The following is a 27,965-nucleotide window of genomic DNA, read 5'->3' as shown; positions in this document are numbered from 1 at the left end:
CCCCAGAGCCTGTCTTGTTATCAAATTGCTCAGACACAAATTCTCCAACAGCAGCGTAGAGGGCAGAAGGATGCACCCCTGACAGCTAACCTCCGATTTCCCACTGGTCTAAGTGACCTTGGACACAGTCTGAACCTAGGAAGTGCTGTGTTTGTCCTCTCTCTCTCTCTCTCTCTCTCTCTCTCTCTCTCTCTCTCTCTCTCTCTCTCTCTCTCTCTCTGGCATGGGAGAAGCTCACAGTGAGCATTTACTGAGCAAACAAACGGGAGCTGCCACCTGCTCCGCACAAGCGGCCTGCTGCTCCTGAGGCGAGGCACTCTACCTCCTGCTAGGGAGGCATGGGTGTTATGTGGCGTGGGTGGAGCCAGGATGAGGCCGGTGGAGCCAGGAGCTGGCACATAGGCACTTAAGCACTCCCTACAGGAAGTCAGTGAGTTCAGAGGCCCATGTGAGGCTGGCAGGCACCTGTGTGTCTTCTGGGCAAAGATCAGGTTGCCTCAGGTGTTGGGGGCTGGGTGGGTGTGGACAATTAAGATATGCCTTCAGGATATGGGAAACTGGGCTTTAGAGATTGGTCTGATTCTATTTTAGCCTTTCAAATAAACAGCCAAAGAGTAATCTGAGTCTGTTAATGCCTGAAGCATCAGTACCATACCCAGGTCTTGCTGTTTCCATGGTTTGTAGTCTTGAGACATGGCCTTCACCAACACAGACTAGCAAAGGCCACTTCCTCCCAGCATCAGGCGGGATGTGGAGAAGTCATCTTCATTAATGGAAGCATCTATTGGGTCCTGACAACCCTTTAGTCAGAGGGAGAAACACTCTAAAAAAAAACTGTCACATTAAATTTTTTTTAAAAAGAAATTTATGTGTATGGGTGTTTTGCTTGCAAGCCTGTCTGTGTACCACATGAGTGCAGTGCCTGTGGAGGCCAGAAGAGGGCACCAGACCCCCTGGAACTAGAGCTATAGGGATCAGCCACCATGTGGGTTTTAGGAATAAATGGTATCAGCATCTTCAGCAACAGCAGCAAAAAAAAAAAAAAAAAAAAAAAAAAAAAAAAAAAAAAAAAGCTCTTTACTGCTGAGTCAACTCTCCAGACCCAATTGTCACCTTTTTTTTTTTTTGAGGTGTCTTTTATCACAAGTATGCAAGAAGAGAATGTGTGTCCAGCTTACACAGAAGGCTGCCTTATTTGAGGACTGAAGTCTGTATGTAAAAGGCACACACTGCTTCACTAGTCACAGCTGAAGCAACCTAAGGAGCTTTCCATTGTTCTAGCTGTTTATGACAGCCTGGACCCGCAGCTCCCAGGACTGTGTGGAGATGCGGCCACCCAGGCTCAGGCAGCTGCTGCTGGGCCATTCACCCTCTGACAGTCTGACCCCAGGCAGGCGGCGGGCACGCTCGCCATGGGTCACGAATCTCAGCTTGTGTCGCTCCTGTGTGTGAGGCAATGAAAGGCTTGCATGGGATGATGGCGGTTCCCGGAGCAGCCACAGGAACCCTGAAAGCAAACAAACTGATATATCTCAGCGCCGGTGGAAGGAATCCCGCTGATGGATCCCATTCATAAGGAGGGCGTGGCTGCCCCGCATTTGGCAGCGTCACAAAGCAATCAGACTAATTAGTTATTGTCTCCTCATAATATAAAAACCCAAAGCCCACCATTGAAGCTCAGAATAAATCTTCCTGGATCCTGATTACACAGTTTGGCTGTTTACTTTAATCCAATCGTAAAATAATGATCAAATTTGGATTTGATTATGTGCCTATAAAGATAACCGGGGAACCCAGGGAAGAAACTGTCAGTCAAAGTCTTCTCAGACAATAGCCGGCATTACAACATGCCAGTGACATTTTTATCAGGTAGTTAAGTTAATTACTTGTGGTAAATGTGTGAGCGGGACAAGTATAGATGGCTGTCAACATTTGCTGACCACTTTAAAATGCTGCCGACCATATGGGAGGAATTGAGGGCGTAATAGCATGCAATTTATTTACACCTGCTAATGTCATATAAAATCCAATAAAGAACTATGATTGAAACACGCGTATCCTTTTCTGACCACAAGATGGCACTGTGTTTTTTTTTTTTTTAAATTCTCTTCCCTCAGAAGCAACATCAGGACAGCAGGAGCTGAGGGGCCGTGGCACCATCAAGACAAGACACTTGAAGGGACTGATTTCCACCTGCCAGTCCTCGTGGAAAAAATCCCACTCCTCTCCCTGTCCTCAAAGCGCCTAAGGGCCCTTGGCTCTCCCCCCCACCCCCCACCCCCCACCCCCGCATCCTGGATTCAACACGGCCTGGATGCTGCTCCTTCTGCAAGAGCTGGGTCCATTTGGTTTGCTCTCTCCTTTTCCCAGAGCTTAAAGCCATGCATGCAATTCTATTTAGAGACTCTTTTTTTTTTTTTTTTTTTTTTTTTTGATGGAGAAATAGAGGGACGGACAAGATGAAGAGATGGCCCAGATCCACAGCCGAGAAGCAGGATAGAGTGAGAAGCCAGTTCCAGGTCATCTGATCGCCATGTTGATCATGTCTTTCCTCAGAGAAGGGGGATGTGTGTGAGATATAGAGAAACCATTTTAAAGTCCATTGAAAAGGCAGTTAGACCCTTGGGGCGCTACATATGCACGGATAAATGCTAGACTGCCGGCTGCCTGTTCACCTCGGTACTGCTGGGGGGACCCCACTCCCTGAATAACAGAAAGTGTTATTCACACAGCAGCAGCATGCACTGCTGCTCCCTGGGCACACATTCTCACAGCACCCTGGAAAGGTCAGGCACCCCCAGGACGATGCAGGTGCCATACTTTTGGTTTGTAAGGAGAGTGGTAACTGTAGAGATGTAAGGATAAGCTGATCGGGGAAGAGTTTTGCCTCTGCAGGGCTTGCCTTCTCTGTTGGCTAGACCGCCGGTTCCTTGAACCTGTGTCCACAAGCTCTGAAGAACCAGAGAGCAGAAAATCCAGACGGAACTTCCTGTTCCAGCTGCAGCGACGCGTAGGCATTTAGATTCCTTTTCCCTCTGGGAGAGGGGGCGGGCCCATGGTCAGATGAGCCAGCAGCTGTCCCACATCTGCTCGAAGCCCTGTTTTTAGAAGTCACTCCGTAGAGCCCAGCTGCGTGCTCTTTTCTGTGGTAAACAGATGTCAGTAGTGGTCCTTTTGAGATTTTTCAGGGAGTTGGAGTCATCACACAAATGAGAACCAGGGTTTCCAGGACACAGCCTGCCTGTCTCCACCAGGGCCCTAGATATCTGGAGGAATACACAGACCCTCCTGCTTCCTTCTTCCCATATAACCCTCCACTCTGAAGAGAGATGGTTCTAGAAGCTGAGGCGGGCCCCGAGACCAGCAAGAAAGGATTGGTCTCATGGCTCCCCTAAATATCCATCTCCTTTCATCTTGTAGTATTGGCCAGATGGGCACAGAGGCTAGGGATCCCTTGACCTTTGACCTTTGACTTTGGAATAAGATAAGGCCAGGGGTTGGAAAGTTCCAAGAGAAAGAAAACCTGCTTCAAGCTTGAAAATCTGCCAGGCAGGATCTGGAGGTCACCAGATCGTTGGCAATCCAGGCCAGGAGTCCACGCTGCCCATCCAGTACTCTAGTATCTCTTGGCTCCCAAGAGAGTCCTGGCAATGCCTATAGCACCCTCCACATCCTCAGGAGGGCTGCCGGAATCAGGTCCTTCTGGGTGTTGCATCTGGATCTAATTGCTTCTATCTGACACCCCCTCTGCCTGCCCTCACCCCACCAACAGTACCAACGGCTGCCTGGAGGAGATGGTAAGATCCTTGGAGGAACTCACTCCTAAGCAGCCTCCTGGTAGGTGGGTGGGCTTTGCAAATTTTGAAGGATGGAGGAGGAAGGAGTCAGTAAGATAGTACGGTGGTCCCTGGCCCCAAGACCGCTGAGGATACTGAACTACGAAGATCCTTGAGTCCTTTATGTAAGATGGCATGCATTGCATCTGCAAAGAACCTACACATGCAGTTTAAGTCATCTCTAGGCGCCTTGTGGTGCCGACCGGAATGCCTATGCTGTGCAGACAGTCGCTGTACTGGACTGTGTAGGAATCACAGCAAGGAAAAATGTTCGTTTCAGTCTAGGGTTGGCCGAGTTCCTGAATGTGGAACCTGGGAATAGAGGGTCTACTGCATGGCAGTGGGAGAGGGTGAGTGTGGCTAAGGAAGGCAGCGCAGCCGAGCGTCCTTGCACATCATGGCGGTGTAAGAAATGAGGCCTGGAGACACTTGCAAAAGGTCCCGTGCGACCTTGCAAAGGCACCAGGGAGGAACTGTGACTCTATCCCAACAATAGTGGGCCATTCCTCAAACTGCTGGAATTTGAGAAAGATCCCCGAGGAGCAGCAGTGGAGAGAAAGGCTCAGAGATGATGGGTACAGATGCTAACTGTGGCTGAGGTCAGATGTGACCATGCTAAACTGGATCAAAATGGCATCGGGGCAAGGGAAGAGAGATGGATGGATCCTGCCTCCAATGCAAACCAAGAAGCCAGGCAGAAATGGGGCAAGGACTCCCCCAAAGATGTCTGCTCATCGCAGCCAGGCACATCTCTGCTGGCTGTCAGGGGAAATTATCAAACACAAAACCCTTGCATGTACTGCAGATGGAGACTGCGTGTTCGTGAGCCTGACCCCAAGAGTAATCAGAGAGCAATTAAGCCTCACTCGCTCGCTAGCTAGACAGACTCCGGCTCCCTCTCCCTCGGACTGAAATGGATTTGAAGTGGAAGGCAGTGACTGAGCATGGGGCTTGTGGCAATACCCAGCAGAGGTATTAGGGCTGCAGACCAGGATCTGACCAAGGGAGGCGAGGGCTAATCAGAAAAGCCGGGTGGAGTCATGTGATCGATCGGCTGATAATGAAGAAGACTAAATGGAAGCGCGCCTCAACACTTGCCTGCGTGATGATTCTAGATAAGCAGACATCACAGGGAACATTCAAAGAATGGGTGTGGAGATGGCGAGGCATCTGCTGATGGTGTAGCCAGGGGCAAGGATAAGCCACAGGTGAGAGCTTGCCCTCACTGAGTGATTCGACAGAGACTCCTCCAGCCTTCCTGGAGGACAGGGGCACAGTGGGACTGTGGCTGCCCCTGAGGTGTGGTGTGGCAGGGGACTCTCTCCTGCTTAATCCACAGGCAAAACGGTTAGATTCTTTTTTTTTTTTTTTTTTTTTTGAGTCTCCTAACTCATGTGATTTATTTAGCACTCATTCATCCAGGCACTTTTCACCCGGTCCAGAACCCATGGTCAGCGTAAACCTGCGGTCTACAGGCACACAGCATTCCGTGACTGACACGTGGATCACAGAAATGGTGGCAGCAAGAGTCGATGGCCTCAGAACAGTTCCCCTCGGCCATGTGCTCTACCCGGGTTAGTCAAGCCTTGCTACCTGTGAGGCTGCTGGTGGGGCCACTGAAGTACAGGGGTCACACAGCCTGCTGAGCTGGCCAATGGAGCTTGAAACAGCTGTGTGAGGGAGGCGGGACGGGGTGCCCTCCACTCTTTAGATGAGCCCGTACAGGGAGGGGACGGCTGGCCGAGTCACGTGCAGGTGGTGACAAGTGGAGCCAACCCAAAGAGCTTTCTGCTGTACTACCCCAGTCACAAAAAGAGGAGAGAACATACTGGGCATGATGGCCCATGCCTTTAATTCCAGCACTCAGCAAAGAAGCAAAGACGGGCGGATCTCCTGAGTTCAAGACTAGCCTAGTCTACATAGTGAGTTTCGGGCCAGCCAGGGTAACACATTGAGACCCTGCTTACTGCTCAAAGAAGAGGAACAGGCTGACACTGCGGCTCATTTCAGGGCACATTTACGGATAACGCCTTGTTTTTGATTTTCCAGCAGTTAAAACAAAGCAAAACTGGCATAAGTGGGATCACACACTGAAGGATTCCTAGGGCAGAGCCTACGGGAGATTGTGTGGTCTGCCCTAGGAAATTAGGTACCTTACCATAAAACTCATACTTAGCACGGTATATGTCTGAGTTTCAGTTAGGAAGAGACAAAGTGGTTGAATGTAGGCTGAAGAGCTGGTTTGATGGTTAGGAGCACTGGCTGCTCTCCAAGACGACAGGGATACAGTTCCCAGCACTCACGTGGTGGTACAAACCCCTCTGTAACTCCAGTCCCAGGTATCTGCCGCCCTCTTCTGGCCTTGGTGAGCATGTACACACATGATGCACAGACACACATGCAGGCAAAGCACCCATACACATAAAATAATACAAAATTGTATTTATTATTGTTTTGTTTGTTTGTTTTTTGAAACAGGGTTTCTCCATGTAACAACTCTGGCTGTCCTGGAACTTGCTCTGTAGACCAGGCTGACCTCGAACTCACAGAGATCCGCCTGGCTCTGCCTCCCGAGTGCTGGGATTAAAGGCGTGCGCCACCAGCGCCCAGCCCGACTAAATTTTTTAAATGACCAAATTCTGTGTCCGAGTCTTCCCTGGTTCCCAGAAGGTCCCTCTTCCTTCTTGCTCAGCTATTCTCTCCTTGGTGAGAGTTCAGCACCACTCTGTCTAGAGTTTTTTTGTGAAGTATAAAACTTGGGCTCTACATGTTAGTTGTGCCAAATAATAAACTCCCCTCTTACTTGGTGGTCTAAACCACCACCCACTTCTGTTTGCTTTGTTTTCCAACACGCATTTAATTTTTTGTGTTTGGTTTTGTGTTTTGTTTTTGAGACAGGGTCACTCTCTATAGCTCTGGCTGTCCTAGAACTTTCTATGTAGACCAGGCTGGCCTCGAACTCACAGAGATCCGCCTGCCTCTGCCTCCCGAGTGCTGGTTGATTACAGGCGTGTGTCCCCACCATGTCCAGCCCCACAACCAGCATTTCTTATCACGTGGGGCAGGAGTCTGGACACAGCTGGTCTCTCTACTTTGGGTCTTTCCCGAGCTGCAATGAAGGAATGAGCCAGGGTGACAGTCCTTGTCTGAAGGTGTGACTGGGACAAGATCCTTCAGGGCTGCTGACCAAGGGCCCAGGTCCTATCTGGCTGCTGGCCAGAGGCCACTGTCAGCACTTTCCACAGACTTCTTCAATATAGAGCTTAAAAAGCATACAAGCCAAGAAGCTCGTGGAAGGCAAGGAACTTCCCCAGAGAGATGGAAGTGTCAGCTGGTCTAGATCTGAAGGGTACAGATAGCTGTGCTCTAATTCCTTAGTCCTGTGTTAAGCATCGCTCACAGGCTGATCATCTCATACAATCCTTACAACTGTGGGCTGCTGACATGATCATCGTAATTTATGGAAAACATAGATTTCAGGGAAATTAATGAAATATCTGCCTCAAGGTCAAATAGGAGACAGGCTGCAAAGCCAGGTCCCGGAACCCCAAAGCCCACACCTCTAACCAGCATGGAAGCTGAATCACCCACTGCATCTAAGCCTTCTCCTTCCCAGCTGCGTGGTTACCCCCTCAACACCAGACCTCCAAGTTTGCTGATGACAAGGTCCTCTTAGTGTGCATTCAGTATCCCACAACTTCCTTTCCAACCGACTACACCTCCACTTCTTCCTTAGTAGCATATTTACCCTGTCAAGGGTTGGCTCAAAAAATGATGGCTATCGATCTTTGTAATCATAGACAATGTTAGACCTGGAAGGGCCCAGCTTCTGGAAGGGACTTCTTCCTTCCTCAGTTATGGAGTGTGGTGTGGTGAGAGAGTAATCTGTTTTCAATACGCCCTACCTGATACAATCACAGACGTCAGATGGTTTTGAAGGTCTCCATGGAATGACCAGAGACCAGAGGATAAACTGGAATAGTTTGGGGAAAAGAATAGCCCCTAGTAACAGAATTCTCTTCATGTAGTTGAGGGCGGACTGGTCTCCCTAAATACCCCCTTTCTGATGGAATCATGGCTCAGCCTAGGAACTAGAGGGCCAAGTTCTTCCTTGGGCATAATTGAAAATGAGTAAGTACAATGTATGATGGGACATTTATGGTCAGTTGGCGGGTAGACTGTGGAGGCACTCACAGGGGTAAGATGAGATTCTTTTGGATAGGCTGGGCTTAAGGGTATGTGGGTCTTTGATTAGGAATGGAGACAGATGCAACCAGAGTGACCCAAATTTGGTGGTGGCTGAAGCTGAGTGAGAGGTCCAAAGGGCTCTGTGTCGTGTCCATTCCAGTTTGGGGCACGTTTAAAGGTTTCATGATGATGATGATGATAGTGATAATGATGATGGTGGTGGTGGTGGTGGTGATGAAAGTGTGAATGGACAAAGAGGAATAAGTTGTTTTTAAATGATGTGGGTATGAAGGGAAGGGGTATAATCAGTAACGAACGGAGTAATCATTGGGATCTAAGAAAGATTTGTTAAAAAGATGACAGAAATAAATGAGTATGTTTGTTGGCTGAGTGTTGCAAGATATTTGATCACAGTGTGTCATTATGATTGGTTTAATAAAAAGCTGAATGGCCAATAGATAGGCAGGATTTTCAGGCACAACAGAAGGATGGGAAGAAAAAGGGAGGAGTCACGAGGAGACACCAAGGATGCAGAGCAAGCAGTATGGCCTTTACAAAGTAAAGGTAACCAAGCCGCATAAAAGAATGTAGATTAGCCAGGCGGTGGTGGCACACGCCTTTAATCCCAGCACTCAAGGGGTAGAGCCAGTCGGATCTCTGTGAGTTCGAGGCCAGCCTGGTCTACAGAGCGAGATCCAGGACAGGCACTAAAACTACACAGAGAAACCCTGTCTTGAAAAAAAAAAGATTAAAAGATACAGGTTAATTTAAGTTATAAGAACTAGTTAGAAACAAGCCTTAGCTGTTGGTGGAGCTTCCATAATTATTAAGAAGTCTCTGTTGTTTTTGGTGAGCTGGTGGCACAAAGAAAAATCCTCCTACAGCTGAGCATGTTTCTTATATAAACACAAGCCAGCCAGGGTGTATTGGCTGTTGCTAGCAAATCACTGACCGAAAAACCACTCTACAGCTCAATGGCATATAGTCATGTATTGCTGCAGATCCACGCTGGGCTTGGCTGACATGGCTGACTGGCTTATCCATGCTGGCCTTGGCTGGTATTGTGAAGGCAATACAGACCCCATCTTAGGGTAGGGCCACCATCTCAGACCACCTGCTGTACTCAGTTCCAGGAAGGACCTCAGGAATGTGCCATGACAACTGAACAGATACAGGGCAGTATGCTCCTGTAGACATTCTGTCTGCAGTTTATGGCCCTTGATGATATCTAGATGATCCTGCTGACCAGCCCAGATATCCTGTTCATCGGGTTGTGCTTTCCCGCCAAAAGTACAACCCAGTAGTTTCAAATGTGGCTTTGAGTCTAAAGCCTAGACCAATAGTTTCAAAAAATCACCCTGCCCCATATCCCTTCTACCCAATCCCAAGTTGCCAATTCCCAGGTTGCAGTTTTTCCCTATAAAAACTCTCTACACCTGGGCTCGTGGCCGCCACCACATTTCCTTCCATCTGCCATGCGGTGCCCCAGGTTGAACCTGAATAAAAGGACCCTTATGTGCTTACATCGGAAACTGGCTCCTTGGTGGTCTCTGGGGGTTTTGCAAAAACGGGTACAACAGTATGGCCTAGCTTTGATCTTCTAGTCTTTTCTTGGGACAGACTGGCATAGAAACTTCATCTTTGGGCCAATGGCAAAGGTACAGGGTTCACAGACAAGTTTCTGTGAGACTTAGGCTTGGAAACCACACATGGTTGCTTTCGATTTATAGCGCCAAAGTAGCCTCAAAGTTGGGTTCAGAATCCAAGGGCCCCAGCCCCCTTTGTGATGAATAAAGTCAAGTGATTGAGAAGACTAGTAAAGGAAAGCCCCCAGCTAGTCAAGTGATTGAGAAGACTAGTAAAGGAAAGCCCCCAGCCAGTCAAGTGATTGAGAAGACTAGTAAATGAAAGCCCCCAGCTAGTCAAGTGATTGAGAAGACTAGTAAAGGAAAGCCCCCAGCTAGAACATGAATACAATAGTTCTATGTAAATCCTCAGCTTTGACCCTCGTGACTCACAATCCCGCCCTTGGGGCACTGAGAAGAGCCTGATCCTAGCTGGGCCCCACATTGTCTAACCAGGGCTTTAGCTAAGAGGACAGGTAGAAGATTATGCAAAGAGAGATTGTGCTGAGACCCAAACCGCTGGAAAACAACAGTCACGGACGGACGCAGGACCTCAGAATCTTCTTGAAGCTGATCTTCAGAGAAAAGGAGAGACAGACAGGTAGGGGGAGGGCTGGGGCTGGAAGGGAGCATCTGAAGCTGGAGTGGAGCAGATGAAGGGTGAGAAAGGGGAGTGGGGAGGGACTGACAGAGAGACAGCCAGCAATGCACACATGCACAGGGGACACGAATAGGAGGCGCAAGAGCGAGCATGAGGAGATCCCAATAGCGACACAGAAAATGCCCTGTGAACAAGTTTCTCGTTCCAAGGTCTTTCTGCAGCTGGCTTGTTGAGACCCTCTTGTATCCCTCCAACCAACCCCCCACCCCTTCTCTTTTGGTTTTTCAAGACAGGGTCCTGGAACTCTTTCTGTAGACCAGGCTGGCCTGGAACCTGCCTCTGTCTCCCTTAGTGCCGGGATTAAAGGTGTGCGCCTAGCCCATCAACCCCTTTTCATGTGGATTAGTTTGACTGGGATAAAGTGCGTTCAAAACATTTTTCCCCCTCCGTGTATTTCTGGAGCCTGTCCTGGAACTCGAGAACTTGCTCTCTAGACCAGGCTGGCCTCAAACTTCCAGAGATCCGCCTGGCTCTGCCTCCCGAGTGCTGTGATTAAAGGCGTGCGCCACCGCTTCTGGCCAAAACATTCTTCTGTAAAGATATTATTCATGGTCATCTTCACTCAACTAACAGTAAGATCAGTTCAGCCGACGCACACCACCTTGCTGGTAAGGACTCAGAAAGGGTATTTTTCAGTCTCTGCCAATACAGAGATTGAATCAAGAGAAGGGAAAGAGGAAAGCCGACGGCTGAGAATGGCCCCCAAACACCTGGGGCCTCAACAACAAAAAGTCGACAGAACAGTAACGAGCACATTCGCTCTCAGAAATTAGTTTAACTGGCCCTGATAAGCTCTGGGCTTTGGAAATTTGAAAAATCTCCACGTGACTCGAATGAGCAGACAAGCCTGGGATCCACTGTGTCCTGGGGCTCGTGGCAGGAGGCAGAGGGCGAACCTGGCGTGTGCAGAACAGTCTGTCTCAGGTCAGGTTGGAACTTGGGACGCGCAGGCAGTGCTTCCAGTTTCTGCAAGCCGCCACGGCTGAGCACACACGCCGTCCTCGGGACGCCTGCGCAGCCGGGCTGGGCCTCTCGGAGCATGCGCAGTCGAGGCGCTGGCGGCTGGTGGGCGGGGCCTGGAGCCCCGCGAGGCCGCGTTCCCGGAAGTGTGGAGAGTCTCCGGCCGGTCCGCCGGTGACCCGCGTCCGGCGTCCCGGGAGCCGCACGTGGCTGCCCCGCCTCGGCCCGGGAGCGGCCACGTCGCCCTGGAGCCGCGGGTCTCGGTCGCGGAGGCCGTGTCGTCCCTGACCATCGCGGACGCGTTCGTTGCGGCCTGTGCGGGCCCCGCCCCGCCGCGCCCCGCGCCCCCCAGCCGGTTCATCTGCTCCTTCCCCGACTGCGGCGCCAGTTACAACAAAGCCTGGAAGCTAGACGCGCATCTGTGCAAGCACACGGGGGAGGTAACCTGGCCGCGGATGCGCGTGGCGAGCCCGGCGCGGGGGCTGCGTCCTGGGCTTGGCCGGGGAGGGCGATGAGCGAGGACGGGGGTCTAGGGCAGCCCTTGCCCGGGTCATCTTTAGTAGCGGGGTCGGACCGGTACCGGGATCTGGAAGTCAGCTACCTCTAGACACACCCACCCGCCCAGAGAATCTCCGCCTACTAGAGCTCCTGCAAGGGGAAGCCTAAGGTTCCCTGCAAGCAACAAGTGTGCACCCTTTTAATTGCTGGAGGGCTTTGGTCGGGTACCGAGGCTGGGTAAGGGGTGGTCAGGTAAAGCCTTCCTGTTTGGCTTTTTCTCCGGGCCCCTCTTGGCAGACTTACCCACTACTGCCATCCCTCATAACCTCCTCTTCAGCCCTTGCCCGTTCTGTTCCCACGTTTGTCCCTGTGTGCCTTTCCCTCTAGACCAGAATGCTGCACTTTGGTTGGACACTAAGCTGTGTTTATTGTCCCACAATAATTTGACTAGTATCGACCCTCCTCTGGGAACTGGAGCTGAAGAAGGTTCTTGGACTGTTCAGGGCAGTACGGCTCACCTATGTCTTCCTGTCCACTGGCTGTCTAGTACTCTGATGGAGGGCTTGGTATCACCCTCCTGGATTTCGGAGTATTTCCGTAGTTAGGTACACCAAATTGGATGTTGGGACATGATATAGCTTTACTGTGGATTCACCAGATCTTCCCCTCCCCTCCCTCCTGGGTCCCAAAGGGAAATTGCTGTTAGGGCTGGGAGCTGTTTGCTCGGTTGCCCTTGCACCTATGAGCGTTTTCAACGGTGACACATTTTTCCTGTATCGGTCCTTATGGCACCTCTTAGTACAGACACTGAGCTCTCCTGGGATGAGACAGCCTGCTCCTTCCTCTGCCCTGAGTTCTTTTCAGTTGGTAAACTGATGCTGTGGGAGCGATGTGCAAACAGGCCACATCCACATGTGCTCATATCAAAGTAATCTTGAAAAGGGCTTTGCTGGGGAGGCCTGGTCTCTTAGAGGAGCAGGTCAGCCTGCTTATTTCAGATGCTGTCTGTCTTAGGGTTTCTACTGCTGTGCTAAAAACTCCATGATCCAAAAAGCAAGCTGGGGGAGGGGGGTTTATTAGGCTTATACTCCAGCGTTGCTGTTCATCACTGAAGAAGTCAGGACAGGAACTCAAACCGGGCAGGATCCCGGAGGCAGGATTTGATGCAGAGGCGCCGCTTACTGGCTTGTTTCCCATGGCTTGCTCCACCCACCTTCTTATAGAACCCGGGACCGGCAGCTTGTGTCAAGTTGACACACAAAACCAGCTGTCTATCCACAAACCAAGTCTGCTTACTTCAGAGGCCTTATGAGAAGATGGGGTGTTTATGGTGTGGAACTTGGTACAGCAAAATGAGCTCTTGCCTGCATGTAGCAGGTGCCTTCCTGTGTGGACGCATCCCTGGGGTGGAAGTCCACGGCGTTTGCCTACCACAGATCAGACTCAACAACAGAGCCAATGGGGTGGCTCAGTGAGGAGGGGCACTTGTCAGACCTGAGGACCTAGGTTCCTGGAACTCAAGGGTAGTAGGGAAGAACTGACTCCCCAAAGTTGTCCTCTGACCTCCCCATGTATGCAGTGTACACACATACACACACACACACACAATCAATCAGTCAATCAATGTACAATCTTTCCTTCCACTCCTTCTTTTTCTTTGTGCCAGAGGCCATTTGTTTGTGACCATGAGGGCTGTGGCAAGGCCTTCACCAGAGACTACCATCTGAGTCGCCATGTCCTGATTCACACCGGGGAAAAGCCGTTCATGTGAGTAAGGGGGCCCTGGCAGGATGATTGCTGATTCCTAAGTTAAGACTGGAGGATGGGCTGGTGAAGTGGCTTAGGCTTGATCTTGGGAGCGTTGTTCGTGGCTCCGACTGGCTCCTCTCACGAGCAGGTGACGGACAGCAGTGGTTTTGCACTCCCGGTGTATGAGGTCCGCGCCCCTCATGTGTGGTGATGGCCTGCGCTCCTCTGCACTTTCCTCCTTACCCTCCCCTGGGTGCTTGGCCCTCAGAAATGAAGCTGTGGCCCGGCTGTACTGAATGACAACCTTTCCACTCCAGTTTGCCAGGGTCCTTCTTGCCCCCGCCATTTGGTTCCGCCAGGATTTGTGACCCTGTCCTCCTGTCCTGCGCGTGTGTTTAAATGTCTGTGATAGAGTGAAGAGTGAAGAGAAGATTAGCACAAGGCGCTCACCCACTGGGCTTTCTGGGTTCTGACTGGAGTGCAGAAGTAGCATTGGAAAGTGTGGGGCACTCCAGGGTCTTCGGGGACATGGGCTCCAAACTGAAGACTGCCGTTCTCATCTTGGGGCTTCAACCCCGTGGTCCAAGACGCCTGTTTGGTGCCCAGCTTTTTCAAGGAGGGCACTGGACATGCTGTCCCCATTTACGGCACTGTGAGTTGAGTAGATGGCCTGAACTTGGCCGAGTGGCCACCTCCCGTTGCAGGGGCAGTTGGGGAGGAAGCTCAGTATGTAACAGGCCTGCCGGGTGCTGCTGTGGCCTCTGCACTGTACCCCTCATTGTGCTCACTGATCACCCGACTCCTTGCCCAAGCGCACAGTGTCTGAGGGAGTCTCCTCATGCAGTGAGACTGGGAAAGGGGTCCTCGTTCATTTGAGGGCCACGAACTCTTTCAAGGACAAGATTCCAACACAAGGGGAACTGGAATGGCCTAGTGACGTCCCGAGGGGACAGTGGGTCACAGTTCTGTGCCAAGCATATGTTTTACTGGAGCCAGGCTCTTTCCCTTGTTGAGAACTCAGCTTATGATGACGTTTCTCACAAAAGGAGGTTATTAGATTAAATTAAAGTAGTTGAACCTGGGCACCACTGCAGCCTGAGCAGCATTCAGGCGTCCGAGGCCAGTGTTTCCTCCCTTTGCCAGTGTCCAGGGACGGGTGACCCAGTGTCCAGGGATGGTGACCCAGTGTCCAGGGATGGCGACCCAGTGTCCAGGGATGGTGACCCAGTGTCCAGGGATGGTGACCCAGTGTCCAGGGACGGGCGACCCAGTGTCCAGGGAGGGATGGTGACCCAGTGTACATTTTACCTTGAGTGCAAGTGCAGAGCATTCTGTTGCACATCTGTCCAAGTTGAGGCTTGCATGACATGGTTTGGCACTTGGGACTGTCCCCACCCCCACCCCACCTTTCCACTGGGCCACAGTCCCATCTTGACACTTTGGAATTTACTGAAAGGCTACTTTATAGTGTTTTTTGCAATCATCAGCTTTTATAAAGTAGAAGGATGTTCATATCTTAAAAAAAAAAAAAAAAAAAAAAACTATTATTTTATGTGTATGAGTGTTTTGCCCGCATGTATTTCTGTCTCGTGTGTGTGCATGGTGCCTGTGGAGACCAGAAGAGGGCGTCAGATCCCCCGGAAGTAGAGTTACAGACAGTTGTGAGCCACCACGTGGGTGCTGGGAACCGAACGTGGGTCCTCTGCTAGAGCAGCCGGTGCTCTTACCCGCTGAGCCCTCTCTCCGGCCCCACATGTTCACACCCTAAACCTTCTTTCGCCTTGGTGTGTCATATTTTGTTCATACAATCTCCTGCAGTTGTGAAGATAATGGCTGTAATCAGAAATTCAACACGAAATCGAACTTGAAGAAGCACATTGAACGCAAACATGAAAATCCACAGAAACAGTATATAGTGAGTATGGCCTCATAGGTTTCAACTTCAACTATTTTTACATTTGCTACCAAAGTGAGTTTGCGTCAACCCCATTTTCTCTTGCTGAGATGTAAAGTCCGGCACTGGCTGTCCTCATCCTGCAAGCTTTCATGTTGAAAACTCCCTTGGGGCACATCTGTGTCACTGCCGACTACCCCGGCTTCCACCCCAGCAGGAGCATGCTTTTCTGACTGCCACTGCTCTTAGTTTTTGAGATGAAGCGTTTCACAGGGACTAAGAGGGTGAAAGTTTATGTTCCCCGAGGCACTTAGGTCCTGAGAAACCGTTGTTTAATTTGAAAAAGGTTCATATTCATTTTATGTGCAGGTGTGTTGCCTGCGTGTGTACCTGCACACCACATGCATGTGGGTGCCTGTGGGGGTCAGAGGGGTGTCGGTTCCTCCGGAACTGCAGTCCGATGGTTGAGAAGCACCAGGTGGATGTGGAATCCGCACCCGGCTCCTCCGAGAGAGAAGCAAGTGTTCTTACCTGAGCCGCCTGCAGCTCTGAGAGGACGCCAGCATCTGTCGAGTCTCTGCCTTTACTAAACGGGGCATTTCTTTCTTCACAGTGCAGTTTTGAAGGCTGCACGAAGGCCTTTAAGAAGCACCAGCAGCTGAAGACGCATCAGGGCCAGCACACCGGCGAGCTGCTCTTCAGGTCGGTGCTTGGCCGCCACTGAGTTCAGATCGAAGGGTCCCGCGCCAGGCTGGCCTGTGCGCCCATGGAGACTCAGCACTTAGATTTGTTTCCGTTTCCCTAACAACCAATTTTCACGTGTGGGGAACAGCTTTTGAGAGCCGGGCAGCTGTGGTTAAGCTTGAAGGGAAGGTGAGGAACTGCCTCATGAGGACTTTTTCTACAGAACAGAAGTAACTGGGCTCCGCCTGCACTGGGCCTTTCCTGGGTACTCAGGACACATGGGGGCGGTGGTCGGGTGTGGTGTCTCCCTGCACCTGGGGCCGCCCTTTGCCCAGGCGCTGCTGCAGTGACAGGGTGGTCTCAGCCACAGGCTTGTGGTTGCACTGGTGTGCGGTCTGCACTGGTGCTGAGGATGCAGCGCACTGCCCTTTCCCCAGGCACCTGAAGCCCTCGCCTGCTCCTCCCTCCCCCTTGGCTTCTGTTGTCTCGTTTCTTTTCTTTCTTTCTTTCTTTTTTTTTTTTTTTGGTATTTTTGTTTTTCGAGACAGGGTTTCTCTGTGTAGCTTTGCGCCTTTCCTGGAACTCACTCTGTAGACCAGGCTGGCCTCGAACTCACAGAGATCCGCCTGCCTCTGCCTCCCGAGTGCTGGGATTAAAGGCGTGCGCCACCGCCGCCCAGCTCTGACACCTTTCTCTTTGTTGTTGGTGTTTTTCTGGTGCTGGGCCCCCCTGAGCTGCACCCCAGCCCGTGCTGTGTTCCCATCTGACAGTGTAGCACACTGGTCATACCACAGACCAACAGCTCAGGATGGTCCAGTGTCACCAAGTCAGCCAGCCTCCTGACGTGGTTTCTGTAGCCACAAAACGGTATTTTCAGAACTATGAGAACTTTTAATTTGATGACTTAAACAAAAGATGTGTGACTTTTTCTCGAAAAGCTTGCTCCAAAGCTGGCCAGGTCACTGGTGTTTGTATTTAGGGCTCCCCTGAATGTTTTGGTGACAGGTTCGGTGTGGGATCGATGGGCTGCGGTGAGGGCATCTCAGCCAAGTTCTCCACCGGAAGGGACCAGCTAATGCTTCACGTGCTGCTTTCCCAGGTGCACCCAGGAGGGATGTGGGAAGCACTTCGCCTCACCCAGCAGGCTGAAACGGCACGGGAAGGTTCACGAGGGTACGTACAGATGGTCACCGTGCAGCCCTGAGGACACCGGCAGCAGCCTGTGCTTGCCACTCGGGCTGCTTGGCATCCTTGGTCTGCCCAGCGGTCACACCGAGCACCGAGAGCTGTGTGGCAAACAAAGGACACTGTTGTGTGGTTTGGGTCTTGGCCTCTTGTTGAGTTTATTAGTAACTCCCTTTGTAGACCGCTGTGCGTCTCCTTTTCTGGTTAGCTAGCTACTCTAAAGTGTGCAAAGGTTTAGCTAGTTGGAGTTCATTGCATGCCGCAGAGCGGCACATTTTTGAGAGGAGGAAAACTAGAGGGCATGCAGTTCCTTCCTGGCCGTCTTCAGGGTTCGCGCTGGGTGTTCAGAGCAGGCAGTGGGTAACTCTTTGGTGTTTTTAACAGGCTATCTGTGTCAAAAGGGATGTTCTTTTGTGGCAAAAACGTGGACAGAGCTTTTGAAGCACATGAGAGAAGCCCATAAAGGTAGGTGGACATGGAGCTGAGGAAGAGCCCTGGCCCTGGGGAGCCGATGGCATGATTTGAAAGAGTGAAATGGATACGTGTGCTGTAAGGGAGGCATCCTGCATCACCCGTGTGTAGGGCTGGCGTGTGCCGTAAGGGAGGCGTCCTGCATCACCCGTGTGTAGTGCTGGCTTCCTGGGCCGCGGTGAGGGGCCGCTGTGGGTCTCTGAGCTGCTGCGGCCATGCACTCCGCTTTCCTGGGGCTCTGCATCTCTGCAGGGCTTCTTGGGAACTGCTGCTGTGCGTCAGGACGGAGGCGGACGCCGTGACATTAATTCCGCCTGCCTAGTCACCTAGTTGAGAGCCAGGGGAGAACTTGGGGTTCGGGGCCAGTGAGGTGAGGGGTTGGCGTTTCCCCGAAACCCCTGGTTTGTGTGAGGTCACAGGACTGGCCGTTGTGTGGTGACAGACAGGGAAGGTGGTTAATGAGTGTCTCCCCGCCAGAGGAGGTCACCTGCGCAGTGTGCCAGAAGACTCTCAAGCGCAAAGACTACCTTAAGCAGCACATGAAGACGCATGCCCCGGAGAGGGACGTGTACCGCTGTGTGCGCGAAGGCTGTGGGAGAACCTACACAACCGTGTTCAACCTGCAGAGCCACATTCTCTCCTTCCACGAGGAGGCGCGCCCCTTCGTGTGTGAGCACGCGGGCTGTGGCAGGACGTTCGCGATGAAAGTGAGTGTCCTGCCCCCGGCTGGGGTCTCCCCGTGCAGCCCCAGGTTTGAGAGCCAGTTCTCAGGGAGAATGCAGGACACTTGAGAAATGCAGAGTCCCGGGTGCCCATTCTGACCCAGCTGGGCCGGAAGCCCTGGGGTTGGGAAGCGGACGGCTTCTTTTGACCAGTGCTCTAGACTAGTGCTTCTCAACCTTCCTAACACTGCCACCCATTCATACCGTTCCTCGTGGGTCCTGACCCACAGGTTGAGAGGCACTGCTCTAGGGCATTCTGGCTGTGCTGAGTGGGGGAGCCAGTCCTTTATCTTAGAGAGCCAATACTCTGGGCTTGTAGACCATCATGTAGGGCCTGAGAAAAGAGGTGGGGAACACAGATGGGCAGCCTGGGGGCTGTGGGATCTTGGCTTGATTTTGGCCTGATTCAAGGGTCAGGTGGGAACATGGTTCCTGGCGGGGGACTGTGCAGTTTGCTTCAGCCTAGCTGGTGTCTTCAGGGCTCTTACTGTGGATTTTCAACTCGCCAAGCATAGCTCGGATCAGTCCCCACAACAGGTGCTGTGGTGACCACTGTCGCCAGCCAGCAGGGCAGAGGCCACACTTCCATCTGGTGTTTAGGGATGCAGCTGAGAGATTCAGCTAAGCAAGCATGAGCTTGCAAGTTCAATCCCAGCTTTCCCTTCTCGGGAAAGGTCTAAGTCAGTAGATTGGGTTGGAGTCAGTGCCCAGCATGCTCCTTGGAAGACTGTGAAAGTCACTGCTAAGGAGTTGAAGTCTCCCCTAGGCTCTGGGCAGGGAGTCGGGTGGAAGTCAAATTCACGCCACAGAAAGGCAGCTGTAGTTTATTGCACCATCTCACGACATTTTCATGTTAGCAGACACCAAGAGCTTGTGATTGTTTTAAAAGATTAGTTAGTGGAACCAGCATGGAGGTGGTTGTGAGCCGTCATGTAGTTTGTGGGCACTGACCCCGGGGCCTCTTCGAGAGTGGCACGTGCTCTAACCACTGAGCCCCCTCCAGCCCTGAACCAAGGGTTTCTGAAGCAGGCTTCTTTTTCCTGCACTGCAGCAGAGCCTCATGAGGCACAGCGTCGTGCATGATCCCGACAAGAAGGGGATGAAGGCCAAAGTAAGTGGGGCTGCTTGCCCCTGGCCCCCCCCGGCCCCCCCCTCTGCCTGTCCCCTCCCCCCCCCCGCCTGTCCCCCCCCCCCACCGCCCTCCTGGGTATGTCCGCCTGTTGAAGGTGCGACTCCATCAAGGACTGTCACTGTCGGGGTGTCGTTGTGATGCAGGTAGTTCTGATGGGGATGGGGATGTCTCTTTCTTTACTCCCAAAGGTAAAACTGCCTCGAGCAAGACGGAGCTTGGCCTCTCGCCTCAGTGGGTACTTCCCTCCTAAAAGGAAACAAGAGCCAGACTCCTCCATGCCCACAAGTGCAGAGTCCAGCAGCAGCCCGCAAGGCAAGACGCTCCCGCCAGCTGCATCCCTTACCCTCCACTAGGCACCCTGGCCGCGTGAGCGACTCCAGGGCAGCCAGCAGGGCTTCTGCAGAGCCTGGGTTTGTTTATTAAAATCACTGACACAGAACGTCTGACTCCGTGGTCCTGTGGTCTGTGTTCAAAGTGTCCCTTCTCTCGGCCTCTTGAGAGTCTCTGTACGCCTTCTCTTCTTTCCTGCTCAAGGGGCGGAAAACACATGTGGAGGCGGTTCCTCCCCTGACGGCTTTCGGTCTGCTTGAGAAGGTTGCTAGTCCAGGCATAGTCTGGAGGATCTGGTTCAGTATCTCATCCTACAAAGGACAGCAGTGCAAGATTAGTTTAAACCTAGTGTCTCTGATGCTGTGGTGAGACTGAGCGTGAGCCCTGGAGCTGCTGTGACAGGCTGGTCAGGGTCTGCACAGGAACTCCATGTGCCAACTACCACTGGCGCCTGCAGCCCCTGCTCGGCTCTGTCACAGCCCCAGGGGCTACAGCTAGGCACCTGTGCTCTCCCAAAGTCAAGCACTGGGGTTGGGTCTTGGCAGAGTGCCTTCCTAATTCGGGAGGGAAGGAGGGAGGGAGGAAGGGAGGGAGGTTCCACCTGGACTCCACAAAGTCTGAAGCAGGTGAGTTGTACCCTGCGAGTATGATGCAGGCAGCCTGGGTTGAAATCCCACTGTACTGTGCAGCCTTTGGTGGTGGTAAAGTGAGCTCGGCTTAAAGGCCACGCAGCATGGACACTCCAGGGATGCTAAGAATGGAGTTCTCTAGAGAACAGGTGAATGGAAGAGTCTCCTGTGAATCATCTACTTTTTATATTTTAAATGTTAGCTCTTTGGCAGTTTTTAAAAGACAATATAGCTTTTATATTACAATTAAAAAAAATGAGTATGGTGTTCTGCCTGCATGTATGTTTGTATGTGCACCATGTGTATGTGGTACCCACAGAGGCCAGAAGAGGGCATCAGAGTCCCTGGAACGGGAGTTACAGACTTGTGAACTGCCATGTGGATGCTGGGGACAGAATGTGGGTCCTTGGTAAGAGCAGTGGGTGCTCTTGACTACAGAGCCATTTCTCTGGTCCCCAGAACAGTTTCCAGGGGACAAGTTTGCTATGACGGAAAACACAGTAAGTGTACAGTTGGACACTAGGAAGCTGGCACCACACAGGGCGGTAGAATCACTAGTCAGTTTCTTTGCTTGTCAAGGTCTTCCCAGTTCTATAACTTTTTGCATCAGACAAGCAGGGCCCAGCAGGTGCTCACACCTCCTCACCGTCTCGTTCTCTGGCTGGTCAGCACTTTTCTTCTTCTTTACTGTGACTTGAACGTGGTATCTTTTCTCAATCCACTGCTGAATCTGTTTGCTCTTTGTGTCCAGATCATGCTGTCCAATATTTGAAGAAAAAACGAGTTCCTTTACCACAGCTGGTCCTGGTGGAAACAGTGAAGTTTATTGCTGGGTCTGTTCACTGCTCTGACCTCAGCTTCCGCCCACGGGTGACTCTGACAGCCTTCATCTCACTCCAGCCTCGTGACCACCAGCCGCTTTTTAGTGGGGCAGACAGGCATAAAGGTGTGTGTTTTTCATGTGCTAAATAATAATAGTTCATACCTGCTAAGGTGTGTGTGTGTGTGTGTGGTTGGGACAACCTCACCACCTTGAGAAGAGGTCTCGATTTCACACTACACCAGGGGCACTGGCCTGTGACCTTCCAGGACTCTCCTGTCTCCTGCTCCCATCTCCCCAGGGGGCAGGCTTGGAGTGCACACACTGGTGCTGCTGAGACTTTCAAACTCACACTTGTGCACAAGCACTCTGACCCAGTGACCCCTCCCTCCCCCACGCCCTGTGTTAGACTGAGCTATGAATCTGGAGGAAGATCATCCGAGAGAAACATGGGCGCAGTAGGTAACTCAGAGATGCGCCTCAGACAGCAGAAGGGCAACCTTAGGACGTGCAGTGGCTCCTCACTGTCACTGCGCTGACCATCAGTGTGACAGTACCGGGAACAGAGGAGCCGCATCTGGTGCTGCCATGGCAGCCTGGCCCATTCAGGTTCACAGAACCCAGAGTACACATGAGCATTCCTAAGACTGAAGAACTGGGAAGAGGCCAGGTGCCATGGGAATGGATTAACCAATCAGATCAGTTCCTAATAGCTTACCCACAGCTATCCTGTGAACATGGGCTGTGCACTTAAAAAAGAAAAGATTTATTTATTTATTACATGTAGTGTTCTGCATGTATCCCTGCAGGCCAGAAGAGGGCGCCAGATCTCATTACAGATGGTTGTGAGCCACCATGTGGGTGCTGGGAACTGAACTCAGATCCTCTGGAAGAGCAGCTCTAATCTCCGAACCATCTCTCCAGCCCCTGGGATATGCCATTTTAAAAAACATAATTTGCATACTGTTTCTGAACATCTGTCATATTAACATTGGCTAAAGTCCATGAGAGCACACAGGGACATCTCTTTGGAGGGTAGAAGAGGCTTCAACTTTTCAGTAATGTTTAAAATCTGAATCACAGCCAGATTCACTGATTTTGGATGATAGACAATTATTATCTTTTCTTTTTTCTCTCTCTCTTTCTTTTTTTCCTTTCTGTCTGTCTTTTTTTTTTTTCCTCAAGACAGGATTTCTGTGTGTAACATCCCTAGGCCTCGTAGCCCTCAATTTGTGGACCAAACTGGCCTCTGCCTCCTGAGTGCTGGGATTAAAGGCATGTGCCACCACACCTGGCTTTATTACCTTTTCTTATAGGCCTTTAAAGTTTCTAGCACCCCCTTGTTTCCCACCAGTTGGCTCTGGGTCTCCATCAGAGTGAGGTGAAGCCCGACTCTCCAGGCTCTGCAGTCTCTCCCCATGTTCTGACTGGGACATGGGCTGACATGCTGACTCCTGACCCCTGGTTAGCTTCCTATGAAGGTCTCTTTTCATGTTAGCGTCCCTGGGGTGTTAGAAAGCAGCTTTTCTTTCCTCACGGCGCTCGGCCTCCTACAGTGGGGCCAGCCCCCAATCCTCGTCACGGCATGAAGCCCACGGAGCAGCCAGTCTTCCATACCTGGAAGCCGGAAAAGTCAGCTAATCCTCACTTAATGCCCAGTGCCTGGCCTCCGGGTGGCTTCCGTGACCGGTGCCTGGAGGCAATGGCCATGTGCACAGGCCAGGGCTACTGTGAACCCTTTCAGGATTTACAAAGTGCTTAAAAAGCAAATGACAGGAAGGAGGCTGGACGTGGAGAGCATCTCTTTCAAGTGCGGCTTCGATGCCCCGGTGGCCACACGGCTCGCCAGTGCATCTGCAGCCCAGGCTACAAGATGAAGGCGACTTCTGTCACTTTGGTCTGCGTACCTTGTTTCTCCCCGCACTTGACAGGTTTAAAAGAAGAGGGGATGGACATGGGACATCAAAAACGAGGGGGAGGGAACGGGAATGGGGTGAAGGAGGAGCCAGCCTCCCTGCAATGACGGCGAGACCAGCCATATAAGAGTTGAGGGCTGCTGTGTTGTTCTGAAGCAGTGGTCCTCACCCTTCCTGACGCTGTGCCCTTTAATACAGTTCCTCATGTTGTGGGGACCCCGACCGTAACATTACCTCATTGCCACTTCACAACTGTGATCTTACTGTCTTGAACTGCAATGTAACTCTGATATGGAACCCCTGTGGAAAGGGGGTCTCGACCTACAGGTTGAGAACCACTGTTCTGATGTAGTCAAGGCACAAACATCAAACACCTACCAGTTTTGGGGCTGGCCTTTTCGTCTTCCCGCAGCCTTAGCCGCTCCTGGTGGATCTGTGCTCCGGTCATGAGCTGGTACTCCGGTGGCTCTGAGTTGGTGTTCTTCTTCACCAGCCTCAAGTCCTGCTGGTCCATGAGTCTGATTACATCCGCTCGGTGCATCACCCCCAGGTCGCTGCCTTTCTCATCTAGGACGCGGATAACCCGCTCACTAATCTTCCTGCCAGTGTTAGTGAAAGCGTCTTTCCTCTTCTGTTTCTTCTGCCCGTGGCCGTCTTCAGCAGTACTAAAGCCTTCTGTAGAAACCAGGTACCAGAGCTTCGGGGTGGAGGCGGTCAGGGGCAGCTGTGCCGGGGCTGGCTTCATGATGTGTTTTCTGAAACATCTTCCAACTGAGGTTTGTAGCATCAGCCTGTTCAGAAGAACAGCCATCCTGAAAAAGAAACAGGGAATGGGTATCACAACTCAATCACTGATGCCATGGTCTGCTAGTATGGTTCAGTGTGGCACAGGGGAGGCTGTGCAGCCTCATGGCACACAGACCACCAGATCCACGTGTAGGAAGGCAACACCAACACATGGACTGTTGGCTGGTGCTGCCCCTGGTGCAGCCGGAGACCAGACTGAGCAGCATGCCATGGTTCTTTGATCTCTACTCTTCTCCCTTACTCATAACTGTTTTTCCTAGATCCTATAGTGCCAGCTCCAAAGTGACGCTATCTAAGGGTTTGTCTGTGAGAACGAGGTAGAAATGCCACTTCAGGGGCTGCAGAGTTGTCTCTGATGTTAACGGTCCTCTGCTCTCCCAGAGGACCTGGGCTAGATTCCCAGCACCCACATGGCGTCCAGATGTTCAACTGTAACTCTAGTTCCGGGGATCTGACACCCTCTCCTGGCCTCTGAGCGGACTGCACACGTGTAGTGCACAACCATACATGCAGGCAAGCACTTGTAAAATAGAAGAAATGCAAAAAATTGTAACAGCACTTCAATTTTTAAAAACATTCTTCTTTACCACAATCAAACAATGAAAAGTGCTGCTCTCACTTCTCATGGTAACTTCTTGCACACGCCTTTAATCCCTGCAACTTGGGAGGCAGAGGCAAGTAGATCTCTGAGTTCCAGGCCAGCCTGGTCTACACAGTAAGACCCTGTCTCAGGAAAAAAAGTCATAAATTCATAATTATTATTATTCAGAATCTTTATAGGTGCCTGGGAATCTGGCTCAGTAGTAGAGCATTTGCCTAAAATGTGCAAGGCCTTGGTTTAATCCTCAGCACGGAGACACAGGAGCAACAATCCTGGGAAATGTGTGTGGAGAAACAATGTAAATGAGCAGCACCTGCTGAAACCGGTTCCACCCTCCACCCACAACCGGCGAGGATCTGCTACAAAGTGGCCAGTGGGCCATCAGCAAACACTGCCATGCAGCTCTTGGGTCTTTTTAATGATCACAGTCTGGTCCTGACAGGCACTCGATTTCCAGATTTCCCTGAACACATTATCATTTTGTTTGGTGGTGACGTTTCATTTACAGTTTGGCATCATGAAGGAGCTCCCTCTAGCCAGTTATATAATTTAAACATTAAGGAAAATGGCTGTAATTCCTTTCGACACTGAAAACGCAAACATCTATGAGGCTGCTAATCGCCACTGTGTGTCACTGTCACACCCCAGCTCCACTGGAAGCGGGTAAATTGGTAAGGAAACTGAAAGAGCTGAGCATTTATTGTCTTTTTAGGAAAAACTGTGCCTGTCTATGTTGATGAGGAAAAGCTCTCTCCCAAGTATGGAGCTAATATAATACTAAAATCATCATCATCATCATCACCACCATTTTGCCACCAATGAAAATGGCACATTTAAGCAACAAACACCTTCAGGTACAAGGATGATGCCAGGCGGTCACACACACCGGATTAAATATGTAAAAGTACTCTGCTGAGGAAGAAGCTGACTGTCACCTTCATGACCAAGGGTCAGAGTGGCATCCCCACCAGAGGACAACTGCACACCCCAGGCACGTCTCCTGATGAGCTACAGCAGACACCCAGTGCTTCCCACCACAGCCTTGTCCCGAGGTCATCCAAAGCTGGCCTACCTCTCCACAGCGCTTCAAGCACAAGGCCAGGTCCAGGGAGGAGTGACCTGGAAAACACCACAGGGAAGTGAAATCACAAATCCAGAGACAAGGCTTGGTGAGGATGGAAAGCTAATTTTGAATAAAAAGATAAGGGAATTACAAAAGGAAATGTGTTTGAGAAAAATCCTCCGAAAAGACGAACTGGGGAAATAGAAATGCAGATTAGGTATTTGGAACTATCAAAAAGTACCACTGATATTCTCAGTGTGAAAATCAAATTCCCAGGAAAGAAACACTGATGTATTTAGGATCACGATTGGAAATGGTGCAGCAGGAAATAGGAGTTAGACGACGCTATTATGGCAACATTTACTGACTCTGGCTACATGGCTGCTAGTTCTTCATCTCCCATTCTTTGGTTTAAATTACTTTTGTAATTAAAGTTTAAAGAAAACAAACAAGAATTGATGGCCTAAAAGAAATGGGCATGTCAGTACACTAATCCAGCCTGCAGATCATGTTCATCTTACTGAAACAGACAGCTGGCTTTGTGTGCTGTCCTGGTTAGATCTTTGGGGATTTTTGTTTTTTTATTTTTATCTATCTATCTATCTATCTATCTATCTATCTATCTATCTATCTATCTATTTATTTATTTTTTGAGACAGGGTCTCTCTGTGTAACTGCTCTGGCTTTCCTGGAACTAGGTTTGTAGACTATGCTGGCCTCGAACTTACAGAGACCCCCCTGCCTCTGCCTCCCGAATGCTGGGATTAAAGGCGTGTGCCACCACTGCCGAGAAATCCTGGTTAGTCCTTTGTCCACCTGAGTCATCTTTGTCTTGATGACCTTTGTCCCAGAGTCATCTGGGAAGAGGGAACCTCAGTTGAGTAAATTCCTCCTTCAGGTTGGCCTGTGGGGACATTTTTCTTGATTGATGATTAATGTAGGAGGGTCCGGTCCTGGGCCTGTAAAAGGCAGGCTGAAAACAAAATGAGGAGCCAGCCAGTGAGACTGTTCCTCTGTGGTGTTACTTGTTTCTGCCCCCGGGTTCTTGCCCTAACTTCCCTCAATGATGGACTATATGATCAGGACCTGCAAGCCAAACAAACCCTTTCTTCCCAAGTCTTTGCTTTTTGGTTATGATGTAACTGTCCGATGTGCCTGGGCACCCTCGCCCCGGTGCCGGTACAGAGGTCAAAGGACAACCTTCCGGAATTAGTTCTCTCCCTCCACTTTTAGGTAGGTTCCAGACACTGAATTCCGTTTTTCTCTGCTTTGGCTACTGAGCCATCTCTTCAACCTGATGGTACTGATTTTTATTTATGCATTTTTGGAGACAGGATCTCACTGTGTAGACCAGGCTGGCCTCCAATTCACAAGAGATCAGCCTGCCTCTGCCTCTCGAGTGAGGGCTAGGACTGAAGCCGTGCACCACCACACCTGCCCTGACGCGAATCTGTTACACTCCGTAGTCACGAGCTTACCGACACCTATCCACTCCAGAAGGAACAGGTTCGAGTAGATTCGTGAACTCAACTCTGGCGTCCTGCTCTAGCTGTGAATTTTCTCACCCTCACTTCCAGGAGGAGTTTCAAAAGTCCTGGCAGGGTGACGCACGCCTTTAGTCCCAGCACTTTGGAAACTGAGGCAGGTGGATCTCTATAAATTCGAGGTCAGCTTGGTTTACAAAGTGAATCCCAGGACAGCCAGGGCTTACGGAGGGAGGCCCTGTTTCAATAACACAACAAAACAAAAAAACAAAACAAAACAAAACAGAAAAGCTTCACAGGGCGTCTCTAAGGGTCGGCAGCGGGAACGCCCACCCGAGGGACACGCCCACCCGGAAGCCAGAAACACACTAGCCCCGCCCCGCCCCCACGAGCCCCAGGCCCCGGGCACGCGCGCGTGCGCACGTCGCGGCGAAAATGGCCGGGATCGCGGGTCGGTGGCTCCGGAGCGCGGCAGCTGGGTTGACCCCGAAGCCTGGGGCCACCGTGCCCCGTCCGCCTGGGGCGCTCTGCATACACTGTCCCCAGGACACGTCCTCCCGCCTCAACCCCGCGCCGCCGAGCCCCCGCCTTAGCCCTACCTGGGCCTGGGACGGCGAGCGGGAAGAACCAGCAGATCGGTACACGGGCTCCGCGGATTGACCGCGTCGGCTTCCGTCGCGGGCGGAACTTCCCGAGTCCTTAAAGGGAAG

The 27,965-nt window shown here is 51.3% G+C and overlaps 2 protein-coding genes across 6 annotated transcripts in view; one reads left to right on the top strand and one right to left on the bottom strand.

Moving 5' to 3' along the window:
• Gtf3a (general transcription factor IIIA) overlaps positions 1-20,051 on the top strand; it is a 22,040-nt gene extending 1,989 nt beyond the window's left edge. The window contains exons 2-10 of the mRNA XM_076560372.1: positions 11,349-11,710; positions 13,435-13,535; positions 15,336-15,432; positions 16,025-16,113; positions 17,195-17,268; positions 17,665-17,745; positions 18,229-18,458; positions 19,525-19,584; positions 19,794-20,051. Of these exons, the coding sequence (XP_076416487.1) occupies positions 11,349-11,710; positions 13,435-13,535; positions 15,336-15,432; positions 16,025-16,113; positions 17,195-17,268; positions 17,665-17,745; positions 18,229-18,458; positions 19,525-19,584; positions 19,794-19,958 (1,259 nt within the window). The 3' untranslated portion in view covers positions 19,959-20,051. The remainder of the gene's footprint in view (positions 1-11,348; positions 11,711-13,434; positions 13,536-15,335; positions 15,433-16,024; positions 16,114-17,194; positions 17,269-17,664; positions 17,746-18,228; positions 18,459-19,524; positions 19,585-19,793) is intronic.
• On the bottom strand, positions 20,001-27,965 carry Mtif3 (mitochondrial translational initiation factor 3). 5 transcript variants are annotated; one of them, XM_006979635.4, is made up of 5 exons: positions 27,855-27,965; positions 25,781-25,827; positions 23,679-24,112; positions 21,211-21,368; positions 20,001-20,246 (listed from the first exon to the last, which is right to left on the bottom strand). In XM_006979635.4, the coding sequence occupies exons 3-5, from the start codon at positions 24,109-24,111 to the stop codon at positions 20,031-20,033; spliced, it is 807 nt and encodes a 268-aa protein (XP_006979697.1). In that variant the 5' UTR covers position 24,112; positions 25,781-25,827; positions 27,855-27,965; the 3' UTR covers positions 20,001-20,030. The 5 variants fall into 5 exon arrangements, with proteins under 5 accessions (XP_006979697.1, XP_042123755.1, XP_042123758.1 ...); XM_042267821.2 differs by lacking the exon at positions 27,855-27,965 and adding an exon at positions 27,250-27,613; XM_042267824.2 differs by lacking the exon at positions 27,855-27,965 and adding an exon at positions 27,337-27,583.

This window comes from Peromyscus maniculatus, chromosome 23 (genome assembly GCF_049852395.1).
Source record: "Peromyscus maniculatus bairdii isolate BWxNUB_F1_BW_parent chromosome 23, HU_Pman_BW_mat_3.1, whole genome shotgun sequence".
Lineage (NCBI taxonomy): Eukaryota > Metazoa > Chordata > Mammalia > Rodentia > Cricetidae > Peromyscus > Peromyscus maniculatus.
This window is presented reverse-complemented; position numbering and strand designations above follow the sequence as displayed.

Coding starts and splice junctions, on each gene's coding strand:
- Mtif3 (XM_006979635.4), bottom strand. CDS start 24,111: ATGGCTGTTCTTCTGAACAGGCTGATGCTACAAACCTCAGTTGGAAGA. Junction 21,369..23,678: donor AAAGGCCAGCCCCAAAACTG/GTAGGTGTTTGA, acceptor TGTTTCCACCAG/GACCAGCTGTGGTAAAGGAA. Junction 20,247..21,210: donor ACCAGCCAGAGAACGAGACG/GTGAGGAGGTGT, acceptor TGTCCTTTGTAG/GATGAGATACTGAACCAGAT.